The following is a 14,066-nucleotide window of genomic DNA, read 5'->3' as shown; positions in this document are numbered from 1 at the left end:
CAAGGAAGTCGGCAGAGGGCCCTTGCCACATTAGTTATGTGGTGTCTGCGGCCATTTGGTCCGAATTTTTGCCGCTCTGCTGTAGTCGTGATCCTTGCTAATCACAGTGTTCGACAAATAGACAAGTTCGTGTGTTCATCATCTTCCCGGGCGGGAGAGTATTGATTTGCATGCGTTTGACAGTTGACCCACTGCCTGGGGAGATTCTGAACAAGCGCGGGTTGTGTGTGTGAGAGGGAAGAACGGAAGACGCCAGGCACACGTTCCACCAGGATCTCGGCCGCGGCATTTTCCAAAAAATAAGCAGAGTGTTACAGCGGACTCTCACTCGCCGTGAAATGTTTGCTTGCTTAACAATTTAGTACTGTGTTAGAAGAAAATAGTTGGGGCTGAATAATCCATTCTTTGGTTTGTTTCAGAAACATGTGTGTTTGCATTTCTTGGCCTGTCCATTTTTAGTTTCCCTCACAAGTTTGAAATTTCCTTTGTCATCTGGTGCATAGTAAGTATTTTCCTTGTTTTTTATTTAATTACTTATTTGTAGATCAATAACCACATGTTCTGGATTCATTTATGTAACTGTTAACTGTTCAAGGTCAACAGCTACATAGACACTCTTCTGTTTAAAGTTTCTTTTGTTAAAAAATCACAAACATACAATAACAGGAAAAGGGATGGAATTAAGTGAATGAATATCCCTGGGAATGAATTTTTACTTCTTTTTAAATTTTAAACGGCCTTGAATTTATGGTATTGTCTAAAAAGTAAAAGTTTATCTGTTTTCTCTGGTGGTAAAAGCAGATCTCAGAATTGGAACACATAATTGACCATAACCATGTAAAAACATCATGCATAGAAACAAAAACCATGTTAAAAGATATAGCTCAATGTTCACGGTGGTTATAGAATTGGGGATGATTTTCTTTTCTGCTTTTTCTGGATAATTTATAACGCATATATTTACTTATTACTGTAATTTTCTTCCAATGTGTCCATTTTGGAACGTGACCTTGGACACTTGTATGAAGTAAAGATTACCAGGCCCTTACCTCCCCGGAGGTTCACCCAGAACAGTCATCCCAGGTGATTCTTACGATTCAGAAGGTTTGGGAAACTTATCAGTGGACTCGAGGCGGCGGGAGGAGACAAATTAAAATATACCTTTAAAAAGGGAAAAGAAAAGTTTAATCATTCACAGTAGAATAAAATCTTTTGGAGAATGGAGTGGGGGAGAATAAATGTTTAGCATTTAAAAGAAAGGTCCAGCTCCCTCGGGCGTCTGATGGAAGTGACATGAATGGCTTGTAACATGTGTGCATTTAGCCTGGCGCTCCCAGGCCTGCCTTCCCTTGGTGTGAGCTCACCTCCCATAGGCCCGCCTGCTGATTCATACTGTAATCCCTAATTTCATCTTTGTTGTCCTTTTAGATCCACTGTTAATTTAAGACATGTGAGAACACACCTTGTTGTTGCTGAATTATCATAATTCATCTTCAGTTAGCTTTTATTACCAATGCCACTTAACAAAACCCAGCTGTTGAGAGGCAGGCTTTTTTTTAGCACTTTCACCTACCGTGTGCAAACCAGTGAGGCCTACCTGTTTGGCATGGGGGGAAACTGAGGCACAGAGAAGCTAAAGAACCCTGAGGAAAAGTGTTTCTCCTTGCAGCAAGAGCCCTTTGCTTTTGTCACTGTTATGTGTCCTCCGAACTCAGGTTTCAGGACAGAGAGAACAGCAGCAAGAGCCATTTACAGAAAGTATAGCAGCCTTCAGTGTGGTCCCTGGGTAAAAGGGGCCACATGTGGTCAAACCCGAAACCCAAGCGCGGGAACGAAAGATCAGATTTCAGTGGGTGAAACGAGATGGCTCTCTCGGCCGTGGGCTGCGAGCCAAGGGAAAAAGGGAAGGTGCTCCGGAGGGGGAGCTGGGGCTCCCCCACCGTTGCCGGAGGCTTCCCCGTGCTATTCAGACGGGTCACCTTCCGCTCACTCAGTGGTCAAGGGCACGGGCTGTCGGGGCTGACCAGGTTTGGGACATGGCTCCACAACGTCCTGCCTGGGTCAGCTTGGACCTGTTACTTAACTTCTCTGTCTCCGCTTACTCCTGAAATGGACACAGTAATACCTGCTTCATAAGCATATTGCAGGGATCTAAACTGAACAGGATAGAATGCATAGAAAATGCTTAGCACAGTGTCTGACATAGAAATGTTACATGATTGGGAGCCATTGTTACTAACTCGGCCATCCGAGGCACACGGTCCAAAGCAGGCTCAGTTTGTGCTTGTTAAAAGAATAAACTTAGAGCCTACCGAATGTACACGTGTGTATCGTACGTATGCTATTTTAAGTTAGTTTAGTGAGAACAAAGACGAAAACAAAGAGAGCAAATTAACAGTAGTGCTAGGTATCCACTTAGAAAAGATTTCAACCTTATCTAAAGCTGTATTTTGTTAAGACCGACTCTGGAGATGGTTAGGAGCCAAAAGCCATGGCAAGCAACTGACCAGACAGGGTGTGTGTGACCTCCTTCTAGAACATACCTACACATTCCTTTTTCTTAGAGAGCAGCATTTACGAGAAGCATTACATGGGCCCTTCTCAGTGATCCCTCCTTTCCCTGAGGAGTGGGGCACCCACGGGAGGGTGAGGAGCACCTTGTCTGACCCTCCAGAGCTAGCCCATTGGGAATGATTAGCGCAGGCCCGTCCCATGGCGGAGCACCTTGGGGGGAGTGAGATTGCCCCTAAATTAATCTCTGGATAGTTTGGCATGGCCTCTTGCCATTCAGCTTTGTTCTGCTCTCGTAACGAAAGCCGGCTTTGATGCCTTGTTAGTCGTCTCTTTCTGGCTACGGAAACGTAACGTACAAAGTGCTACCTTTTCCCAGACTCCTAGACACTGGCGTCTAGAGCGGCACGCCCCAGCTGGGTCTCTGCCTAGCACTGTCATTCATGTCTCTCATGGCCAAGGGGAAGGCTGTGTTTATTACGGGCGTGTCACAAGATCTGTGTTAGCTTCAACAAGCTTAAACTTGGAAGACCAGAGGTTTCTGAGACTTAGTTGGTTGTTATTCACAGGTACTTGTACTGTTTGCCAGAGCGGTGAACATTTTCCCTCTTTCCTACCTCCTGAATTTCTTCCGTGATCATAAAATCACACCGAAGATGATGTTCATCATGTGGTTTAGTGGTAAGTCCAATGCTGAATGAACAGTGGAAGGAAAATACGTCGTATAAAGGCACACGTCGTGTAGAGAGAGCCCTTTGACGATGAGCAGGCCTCAGAAGGCAAAAACCATACGAGCTCCCGCTTAACAAGCACCTACTGTGACCCAGGCCCCGGGCGAGTCCCTTGCAGACAGGACCCCTCACAGCCTCGGTGCCATGAGTAAATGGGTAGAGTGCACATCTCCTCCACACGTGAGGAGGCTCAGGCTCGAAGGCAAAGGACTTGAGTCGGGGGGACGACAGGAGGCAGAGCCAGCATTTCCTGTCTCTCTGTCCCTGCTCCTCTGGACAGACCGGGCCGCCCGGGTGAGATGCGAGGCGCAGCTCTCACCTGCCTGCAAGTAACGAAGGGCTCAAAATAAAAAAGTTTGTTTAAACTTTTTTGCCAGTACAGGCTGGGTTTGGATATTTTTTTAATTTAGTCACTGAGTTCTGAGAGTCGATTGGAACATTTTAGTTTCTGTGCAAATTCCTCTACCTTTTAAAGGATGGGAATGATTTCCTATTTGGTACCTAATGAACTGGCTCCTTAGGCATCTTTAAATTTGTTTTTGAGCAATATGTCCAGCTCTTTGTACTTTCTTATTTAAATAATATAATTTAAATATTCCACGTGGGTCAGGGTATAGCAACATGCCTTATAAGCTGTTCTCTACTCAACAGTATTATCTATAATTCCTCACAGATTTCTCTCCTCTTTCAAAAGGCCTTGTTTAAAATATTTATGTGTGTCTGTGTGAGGTATGTATGTATGCAGAGCGAGAGAAACTTTTTTCTCGATCTTTCTTGCCAGTGAGAAAAAAGTTTTTGTAAAGTAGTTGATTTCAAAGAACATCTAAGAGATGTTGTATCAGATATTTTACATGTTATGTGAGCTTCGTGGGAGAGGGGCGAGAGGGGCGCAGGCTAAGAGACCTCTGTGGGCACGGGGCGTGCTGCTTTAAACAGTGAGGGCTGTTGGCCCCAGCGGTTTTCTGAGCCCCCTCCCCACAGATTTTCACCCTCTCTTTGCTGGATCCTCAACCTCTGTCTCCACTGAAGCATCATCATTGAAACTCTTGAAGATTCTTCTCTTTGCCTCTAAAAACCCAGCAACTTCAACCCAGATCCCTCCCACACACCCCCTCCAGCTGCTTCCCGTCTCCCATCGCAGCCAGACCTCTTTAAGCGGGCTGTCCTCACCTGTTTGCTTCACTCTGTCACCCCCTGTTCACGGGGCTGAACTCGGCCTTGCCCAGGTCACCAGCGACCTTCTGCAGCCAGACCTGGTGGGCCCTGGGTAGCCCTGGTCCAGCCCAGCTCCATGGCTTTGAGCTCCTTCTTCCCACCGACCTGCTTTCTGCCCGGAGACCCTCTTCCCTGGGCCTCCGGGCCATGCTCCTGGTTGCCCTCTTTTCCCTTTGGGGTCTCCGCAGTTTCCCTCTCCTCCTTTACAGACCCCTCAGTATTGGCTTCCCCAGGACTCAGCCGCAGACCCGCTGCTGCTCTTGTGTTCCCACAGGCCCGCTCATCCTGCGGCAGTTCCCATACTCCCAGAGCTGTTTGCGCTTAGATCCTGACTCCTGCGTCTAAATCCTCCTTCAGTGCTATGGAGACACTGCGATCTCATTGTCTAGGACTGAACTTACCTTTCTGCCCAACCTGCTGCTTTTCCAGCATCCCCTTTCCATGGAAAACAATAATGTGTATTACAACAAACGTGTGGCTAACTCAGTGTTTTCTGTGTCTGCACCTGTCCTGTTCCAAGACATTTTATCCTCAGGCCACCAGCCTGGCAGGCCCTGTTTTTAGTCCCGTGTGACAGGTTGAGAGGTTGAGTTGAGTCTCTCACTTTAACCTGAGAGGCCTGGGGGAAAGCAGGGCATTAGGGGGTAAATCCAGGAGCTAGACTCCAGACCCTGTGCCTGGACCACTCCTAGGACGCCCCACCATCGTCCGTGCCCTTCCCTTCCTCGGCCACCCCACCTCCCGCTCGCCCCTGTGGCCTGTTGCTTCCACTCTCCGTGTCTCTCTTAATGCCATCCCCCTGCTGTGTCCCCGTCTTGGGTCTACACTGCTCCTGTGGTCACACCCCCATCATGCTGTGATGCTCCAGCCTCCGTGTCCGGACCAGATCCTTCACTGTGTGCCCCCCCCCCCATTCCCCCCTTCTTCTGGCACTCACCATCTCACGGGTCCTTGTCTGAGGTCTCCCCTCCCCGGGACCTCCCCTCTCTGGCACCAGGCAAGCCAGGAATTTTGCCGGGAAGTGCTGTTTTCAGTGCAGCCCTTCAGCCCAGCTAGCAGCCTTGCGGGGGACCACACCAGGAAGGAAGAAGGGAAGAGTTCATGAAGCAGTTCCCAGCAGCCTCTGGCCAGCAGCAGAGCAGCCCCGAGCCTGTCAGGAGCTGTGCAAGGGCAGCATCTTCAGGAACCAGGGGCCGCTGGCCAAGTTGCCTTCTTTGTGTGGCCCCGGGAGGACATGTCTTTCTCAGTCTCAGTTCCACATCCATCCATCTATCTATCTATCTATCTATCTATCTATCTATCCATCGTGAAGAAATGGAGGACCAGCTTTACCGGCTCTCCTGTGAAGGTCCAGCGAGATTGTGTGCGCAGAGCCCTTAGCACAGGGCCTGGCACACACACGGGGAGTGTGAGCCCTAGGCTGGATAATTCTCACGCATGCACATCTGGGGCTTCGTGGCCCGGACAGGTCACCTCCTGTGAGCTGCTCGGCCGTCCTGTGAGGTGGGAGTGGCATGAGCTCAGGTCCCACTTCTCTGCAGCCTGCTCTCCTCACACCCCTGAGCCTCACGGGAGGACCTCGCACTCGGCAGTGGGGTGCGTTAGAATGTGCGGCCGGCCTGAAACGGGGCCGTGCCCGGATTGCCAGGGCGCCCGGTCGGTGACGCAGCTCCCTCCTCCCTGTGCGTCCCCTCTGACCCCCTCCCCTGCCCCCAGGCCTGCGGGGGGCCATCCCCTACGCGCTGAGCCTGCACCTGGACCTGGAGCCCATGGAGAAGCGGCAGCTCATCGGCACCACCACCATCATCATCGTGCTCTTCACCATCCTGCTGCTGGGCGGCAGCACCATGCCCCTCATCCGCCTCATGGACATCGAGGACGCCAAGGCGCGCCGCCGGAACAAGAAGGACGTCAACCTCAGCAAGACGGAGAAGATGGTGAGTGCCGCGTGGGCCCGGGTCGGGGGCAGGGGCTTGGCCTGCACCGCAGCTGGGAAAGGGGGAAACGAGACACGATTTGAGGACCTGAGCACCTACGCACGCACGCACGCACGCAGAACCAGAATTCTGAGGGGGAGCCTGGGGGGCCCGGCGTTTTGTGGATTCCCAAGCCCTCCCGGTGACGCTGATGCGGCCGGAGTTTGAGAACCACCGCATCCACGTGCCCTCCACGCCCCTCCCCCCTCCTGCACCCGCACCACCGCCCGGGCCCGCCAGCGGAGGCCACGTGGCTGTGGCTTCAGAGCCAGTCCTCCAGCAGAGCAGCAGATGCTACGTTCACACTCTGGTGGCCTTCGGTCATCCCTGCGGAGGGCGGGCCTGGCCTGGGCCCGGGGCCTGGAGCGGTGCTGACCTAGATCCAGTGACCTGACACCGCCTCCCCCTCCAGACCGGCCCTGCCACGCTACTTGTTCTCCTTGCCCTCCGGCTCCCACCAGGACCCTTCCCCGCCCCCCACGCTGACCAGGAGACGCCGGCCCAGGGCAGAACCACAGCTGGTGCAGCTACGGGCAGAAACGACAAAAGAGCCTCCCTTGTTCCGTTTTCTGGGAATGAAATAACCTAGGTGGCAGTTCCCAGTCCTGCCTGCACATAGAATCACCCTGGAAAGCTTACAGACCAAACCCCAGCCCACACATAAATTCTGGTTTATTCGTAATTCTGGTTTATCCCTGGGTATCCATCGTGTTTTCACAAACCTTCCCGCCTCCCCCTGGGCTCCCAGGAGACGCTTTGCTGGCCACAGACACCCCGCACTGATGCGAAAGCACAGTTAGGGCTGGGGACACTGGTGGCCGGAAGCGAAGGGCCGCTGGATGGGCCGGGTGGTGTGGGGCCCCCAGGAAGACGCCCGCTGATGACCCTCAGACCGCCTCCCCTCCCCCCGCAGGGCAACACCATCGAGTCGGAGCACTTGTCGGAGCTCACAGAGGAGGAGTATGAAGCCCACTACATCAGGCGGCAGGACCTCAAAGGCTTCGTGTGGCTGGACGCCAAGTACCTGAACCCCTTTTTCACGCGGCGGCTAACTCAGGAGGTGGGACGCTGGCCCGCGCCCCCCAGCTGAGGGTCCCTCCCCTTCCTCCCTCAGGACCTACCGTGGCCAGGAGCAGGTGGGCAGCGGGGAGCCGGCCGGGCCAGCTCCCCCCTACTCGGCCCTCCCCAGGCCGGCAGCTGGATACGCTGTGGAACTCAGCATCTGCTGTTTTTCCTTCACTGCCATTTTTAGCGCTAGTTTAATAATAGACTCGTCAACAGTTTGGTTTTCCTGGATGATAGACTCAGGACGTTGATCGGCTACTGAGTCTGAGCTGAAAATTTCAAACATGCGGGGCCTCGGGCATTGGCTTAGGGCTCTTGTCCATCCCCCTGGGCACAGCTGTCCTCTGGGTGACAGTGACACAGTCTCCTGGGGACCGGCTGGGGCCTGCTTTGCCGAAACTGCCATCCGGCCCCACCTTGTTTCTGAGCCACTTTCCCTCGCCGGCGGTCATGATCGCCGTCAGCGTGGGAGCTCTTGCCGAGCCGGGTGTTGCGCCAGACGTTAATCATCGTAGCTGCGTTTCAGCCTCCCGACATCTTGTGTCGTGGCTGCAGCTGCTCTTTGACTGGACGCTGGGGAGACTGAGGCCTAGAGAGGTGAACTAACCACCCGGGGTCACACAGCTAACACATGGCAGAGGTGGAAGCAGAGCCCCAGTGCGTCTGATTCCAGAAGCCATGTTTTTCAACATCACGCCATCCTGCCGCCTACTCCGGCTTCTGAGTGACACCCCCTGTTATCTTACCCCTACAGAGAAAAATCCCAGCTTCAGTTAGTCCGTTAAGACTTTGAAATTGCCCGTGGCCATGTACCCTGCCTCCCTGAGGTATAAAGCAGCCCCCCCCCCCCGCCCCGCCTTCCTCAGCCCTAACCCTGACCTGACCCAGACCCACTGATGAGGGCTTGGCTGTGTCTTCTGCCCCAGGACCTCCACCACGGACGTATCCAGATGAAAACCCTCACCAACAAGTGGTACGAGGAGGTGCGCCAGGGCCCCTCTGGCTCTGAAGACGACGAGCAGGAGCTGCTGTGATGGAGCAGGGCGCCCCGTCGGGCCCCCCCCCCACGGCTCCCGCGACAGACACTCCGCGAAGGCCCCCGGTGCTGCTTGCATCGGGCGGCCTCCTCAGGGCAGATGGAGGCGGGGTGAAGCAAAGGCCACGGTCCTTTTAAACCCGGCGTCCCCGGCCCTCGGAGCCAGCCGTCTGCTTCGGAAACAGTCATCCCCCCCCAGGCCTCACTGAGCCGGACCTCTGCTCGCCGTGTTGCTTCTCAGCTCGCAGATCAGAGGGACCACGTGTCCAGGTAAATTCTCCTCTTCTGCACCCAGGGCGAGTAGTCCTCCGCCGAGCTGCGGCGCGTGAGGAGAGAAATGGCGCTGCGGAGCCCGGCCGTGACCGGGGCGGCCAGGGGAGCGCCGGCTCGCAGCTTCCGCCGTTCCCAGCCACGGCCTTCGTCCCGGGAGCGCCTGCTGAGGCCGGGATGGGTGCCTCTTCTAGCGGGGCGAGGAGCCAGCCGTTTCCCCTTGGTCATCGAGGTGCCTCCGGCCTCAGCAGCAGCAATTCTGACCTAAGCGCTGGGCTCCGAAATCTGGAAAATGTCACACTCCCCTCTGTGATGTTGCTTGCACTCCTTGAGAAAGAAAAACCGAGTGACAAACTTCATTACCTCTGATTGGGCCCTCGCGGGCCGTCTCCCTGTGTGGCAGGCAGTAGCTGCCCTTCTCTGGGAATACGGTGAATGTTCACGCCGGTGCGGAGCAGGGGCACATGGGCCCTTCTCTAAAGCCCCATTGGAAGCTTGGGTTTTGGGGTGAGGAAGCCTAGTCTGTGGGGTCAGAGCGCCCTCTGTAGGGAGAGGCTAGCGTTACAGGGCTTATGCAGGCCGGCATCTGCTGTCTTCTAATTGAGCTTAAATTCATGCACTTTTACGAAGTAGTGAGAGCCTAGCAGTTACCTCCCTCACTCGGTGGACCTTATTGTCCATAGGCCCCATTTCCTGGGCTCCACGCAGTCTGCCCACTGTTTACCTGCTACCACCTTCCTTCCCTCTCCCAGTTCTTTTCCATCTTGGGTCCCAGCTCGCCCAAGAACTGGAGCAGGGGCCAGAGCGGCAGCCCCCTGCGCTCCTCCCTGCTGCCCCCACCCGGGACTCGCCCACGTGCACACCCCCTGCCCTGTCCCCGTGGTCCCGGCCCCTGGGCCGTCTAGCAGGGGGAGCTGCCCATCGTGTCCAGATGAAGCGGTCACTGACTTTCACATCCGCGCCTCACACCTGCTAGCCTTCACCCATCTGTGGGCTGGTGGCAAATCCCCTATGTGGCTCAGGGTCCCTGCCTTGGGACTCGGCACCCTCTGGCATGGTTTGCTTCATCATGTGCGTTCCTTGGTTCTCTGTGGGGACACCGTGGGCCAGCACGGACCCTGGGCTGGCAGCACGTATGTTTCCATCTCTTCTGCCTCAGGCGGCAGGGCTCTGGACGTTAGGAAGGACTGAACTCTCCAGGTCTCTGCTGCCCAGACCCCTTCCCCTTTCCCGAAAGAGTGAGGCCTGTCAGGCTGGAAGCATATGGTTTCCTTTCTATGCATGAAAAGTAAATCTGTACTTGATAGGGTTAAAATATGGCCATTTCTCTTTTTGTAATCTCCTACTTTAACCCCTTAATTTAAGCCAAACAGGAGCATTTTACTCCACCTCATACCTTCGCTGGAGGAGTAATGCCATCGTAATTCTGGCCTCCATCATGTCCTACTTGCTTTTAGGGGAAAAGTAAAAGAAGAGGTCAAAGAGGGAGGGGACCTTGTCCACCCCTGGAGGGAGGTGGGCAGGGATCCCCGACTAGAGTGTTCTCTCATTCCCAAACCCATAAGTAATCTTTCTTCCTTGAAATTCAGGGTGTGATCTCAGAAGTGCAACTTGCATTGCAAACTCAATAGTTTACCAGAAAATTTAGTGGGGAGGGGGCTGTGAGTTCATAGATAATAGCAGTGAAAACAGGATCTCCTCGATTCAGACTGCCCCTTGTCACCAGGTCCCATCTGGCCTCCCGCTTTTAGCTGAGACCTGAAAATGACACTGAAGTAGAGAAGGGTCCCCAGGGTGGAAAGTCCCCAGGGCCTGGCTCAGTGGGCAGGGGGCACCTTTCCTGGCAGTTACCAGCACCAGCTTGGGTCTCCTGTGATGGGTCTTCTGCCCCCCGCTGGCTAAGGGAGGTTTGGCAGGCTGGAGAGCATTCCCACGAGGACAGGTGTGTGCCCTATGTAGGAGATGGGTTTTCCCATCCATATCATGGAGATGGGTTTTCCTGGTGGATTTTTAAAAGTGTCTTTGCCTGAGAATCAGAAATGTGCTGTTGGCTACCTTTAGCGTACCTAATAATTCTACTATTGGGGGCAGTAAATGCCTAGTCGATTAAAAAAAATATCCAGCATAACTCCAATTTCCCACAAATTTACTTCGTTCTGGGTCTAAGCCGTGGGACAGGGAAGCCACAGCACATAGACAAGGTCACACTTTAGGGTGAGGTGAAGGCTGTAAAGTCAGTGAGGGCCTCTGGGGAAGCTGGCCAGTCAGCTAGTTAGCCAGTGAACTAGAAGGTGCTTGCCTTGAGGAGCCATGTGGCGGCAAGCACCCCCCCCACCAAAAGCGGCCCCCCCCCCCCACAGCAGGCCTAGTGATTTTGAACTCTTGAAATAAGTCACATGGCCTGTCGTCGTAGGACTCCTGGGAACAACCGTACCCCGAAGCTTGTGGTGTGGGTGTTACAGGGAAAGGAGGCGGCTTGCCCTAGGTCCCCCAGAGGTCAAGTTTTGGGCTAGGCTAAGCCAGGGCCAGGCAGGAGGAAGGTGGCTCAGTTCCACAGTGTGGTGCTCACTGAGCCCAGCAGCAGAAGCACAAACCTCCCGCACCCAGGCCAGCTACCTCTCTTCACAGTGGAAATGCTGGCCAGGCCTTGGCTGGTGTAAGGCCAAGGGGCAGGGCCTGGCCCATAATGTCGGTGATCCCAGAGGACCCTAAGTCAGCCTAGGGGGGGTCCTGGTTTGCCTGCAGATTCCTTTGTGTGCCATGGAATGTGGAGAGATTCGTGAGTGGGGCTCCTCCTCCCCTCGGAACCTATGTCAGAGCTGCAGACTTGGCCTCTGGCCTCGGGGGGTCTCGGTTCCACATTCCCACAGGGGCCCGCACATTTGGCAGAGTCCTCAGCGGGGTGGCCACAGCCGGGATCCCACTTCTGCTTTGGTGGGGAGGCTGAGGGTGGGGCAGGGTGGCGGCCAGCTTCTCCTCATCCGAGTTACAGATGTCAAAGGTTCAGGCCTTAGAACTGGTCCCTGATTCAAGTGCAAGGAGGAATCAGCATCAATGATCTGCCATTAATTAGGACTTTAAATGCAAAAAAGAGAGAGAGAGAGAGAGAAAAAAGGCACCCTGATCCTCCCCTATTCCCTCCGGAACACGTACCCCTGTTTCTCCTGCTGGTTGACGGTAGGAAACCAAATCTGAACCGTTCCCGAAACAGCAGCCAGAATCATTAAGAAGCTGCTGTCTGTACCAGGAACTCCGTCTCCAGAGCCCTAGGCGATACGTCTGAAATGCAAACACCCCTGTGAGAGGAAAGCCTGAAACAGCCAAGTAGCCACCCTGCCTTCCATTTGGGTTCCTGCGATCTCTCACGCAGATGGAGTCAGACATTCAAGAGCTTCTGTTGCTGTTGGCCACGTGACAGAAGAAGGCTGCCTTTATGTTTCCCCTGGGCCGTCCCATGCCACTGCCCACCCCATTTTTTCACTTTCCCGCCCCAGCCACCGTGGTCCCGGAGGGAGAAAACGTACTTGGCCTCTCTCACCGGCGAGTCGGTCTCCCAGGCGGCTCTGCGCGGACGGACGGGCCCGGCTGGGGGTGAGAGCACCGCGTGCCCTCAGGAGCAGCTGCAGGAGCCTGGGCCGCGTGACCGGACGGGGAACGTGCAGACGGTTGCTCAGGAGGGAAAGGCCACCCGTCACCTCCGCGAGCCTGTGCTCCCGGGAGCCTGGCAGCCACGTGGAAGAGCCACGTCAGCACGTTCTTGGCGCTCCCTTCTCGAAGCCCCGGCCCTGCTCTGAGGAGCCTTCCCGCTACCGGCCCGGGAAGGCTCGTCACTCGCTTCGGGGCTTTGAGGTTGGTGGCTCACCCGAGGCTTTAATGTTTTCTCCAGCCCAGCCTGTGCCAAGCTTGAGTTGTTCTCAAGGTTAATCAGAAGTTTGAATTCTTTTGAGTAACTTTCTTTGTAAAAACGAAGGAATGTTTACAGTGCTGCTTTTTTATTTGTTTTGAGACCTTGGCGAAGGTCAGGCCTATCCTTTGTCCTACCCCATGCCACGTAAGTCGTAAGAGGTATGTCAGGTCCTGGTTCCTGAGAAAGGATTTGCTGCTCCTGTCGATGAGATGGGATGGGGGGGGGGGGGGGGGGGGGGAGGAGGTAGGTCAGAGATGGGGCGCCTGTAGCTGCTCTGCCGGAGCCCCTGCTTCACCTCACTGGACTCTTTAAAGAATTCAGAAGCGGATGGCAAACAGTAATGTCACTGGATACTTATTTAGAAATAAAAACGGACGCTGCTGAATCAGAGCCAGTTCCTGTGTTCGTGTTCAGGTGGCTTCGCAAATACATGGGACTCAGCTGTGTCACCACCTACCAAACTCGGGGGCCAGCAGCAGACGTGTCGCAGACCCGGGCCTGATTCCTGCCCCCAGCCCCCAGCCCTTAGCGAGGAGCCCGGAGGCCTAGCCTCCCGCCGGCCCACGGCCGCTTCTCCCCGCGGGGGGGGGGGGGGGGGGGGGGGGGGGGGCTAGGGACCCATCCTCCCCAGGGCTCCCTGGGCTACCGGTCTCCTGGCGCCTGGGACAGCAGATCAGCCCCCACGGGCCTCTGCCGGGCGGTGAAACCAGGAACACGCGGGTCCGTCCTCCAGGTTCTCGATCCACACACACAGCTGGAGGAGGCTCTGTGGAAGGTGGTGGCGTTAACCTGTGGGAAGCCTGGAGCTTCCGTTCGTTTTTACCCCCTCACCCTTCCAAAAGGCATCCAAAGCTGCTTATGGTAACAGGCGCAGACACAAAACGTGTAATAGTGAAAGCAGGCAGGATGGCCTGTCCTGATCCCAGGCACTTCACCAGAAAGTGAAGAATGGTTTTTAACATCTTCAAGTAGTTGAAAAAAAATTCACAAGAATATTTCATGACATGAAAATGATAGGAAATTCAAATTTCAATACCCATATAATAAAGCTCTGCATTTTTTAGTTAAAAATTCATAGGCTGGGAGATGCCTGGGAGGCTCAGTCGGTTGAGCATCCAACTTCGGCTCAGGTCATGACCTCGCAGTTCATGGGTTCGAGCCCCGTGTCAGGCTCCGTGCTGACAGCTCAGAGCCTGGAGCCTCCTTTGGATTCTGTGTCTCCCTCTCTCTGTGCCCCTTCCCCCCGCTTGCACTCTGTCTCTCTTTCTCGCTCAAAAATAAATAAGCATTAAAAAATTTTTTTGGGGGGGCACCTGAGTGGCTCAGTCGGTTAAGCGTCCGACTTCGGCTCAGGT

General features: G+C 54.5%; 1 protein-coding gene across 2 annotated transcripts in view; it reads left to right on the top strand.

Moving 5' to 3' along the window:
- The window catches only part of SLC9A8 (solute carrier family 9 member A8), a 69,860-nt gene extending 56,761 nt beyond the window's left edge, over positions 1-13,099 (top strand). For both annotated transcript variants that reach the window (XM_042980181.1, XM_007078013.3), the window contains 5 exons: positions 420-502; positions 3,081-3,192; positions 6,174-6,394; positions 7,347-7,493; positions 8,425-13,099. In XM_042980181.1, the coding sequence (XP_042836115.1) occupies positions 420-502; positions 3,081-3,192; positions 6,174-6,394; positions 7,347-7,493; positions 8,425-8,532 (671 nt within the window). In that variant the 3' untranslated portion in view covers positions 8,533-13,099. The remainder of the gene's footprint in view (positions 1-419; positions 503-3,080; positions 3,193-6,173; positions 6,395-7,346; positions 7,494-8,424) is intronic.
- The last annotated feature ends 967 nt before the right edge of the window (positions 13,100-14,066 follow it).

This window comes from Panthera tigris, chromosome A3 (genome assembly GCF_018350195.1).
Source record: "Panthera tigris isolate Pti1 chromosome A3, P.tigris_Pti1_mat1.1, whole genome shotgun sequence".
Lineage (NCBI taxonomy): Eukaryota > Metazoa > Chordata > Mammalia > Carnivora > Felidae > Panthera > Panthera tigris.
Note: the sequence above shows the minus strand (reverse complement) of the source record. Positions and strands in the feature narration are given on the sequence as shown.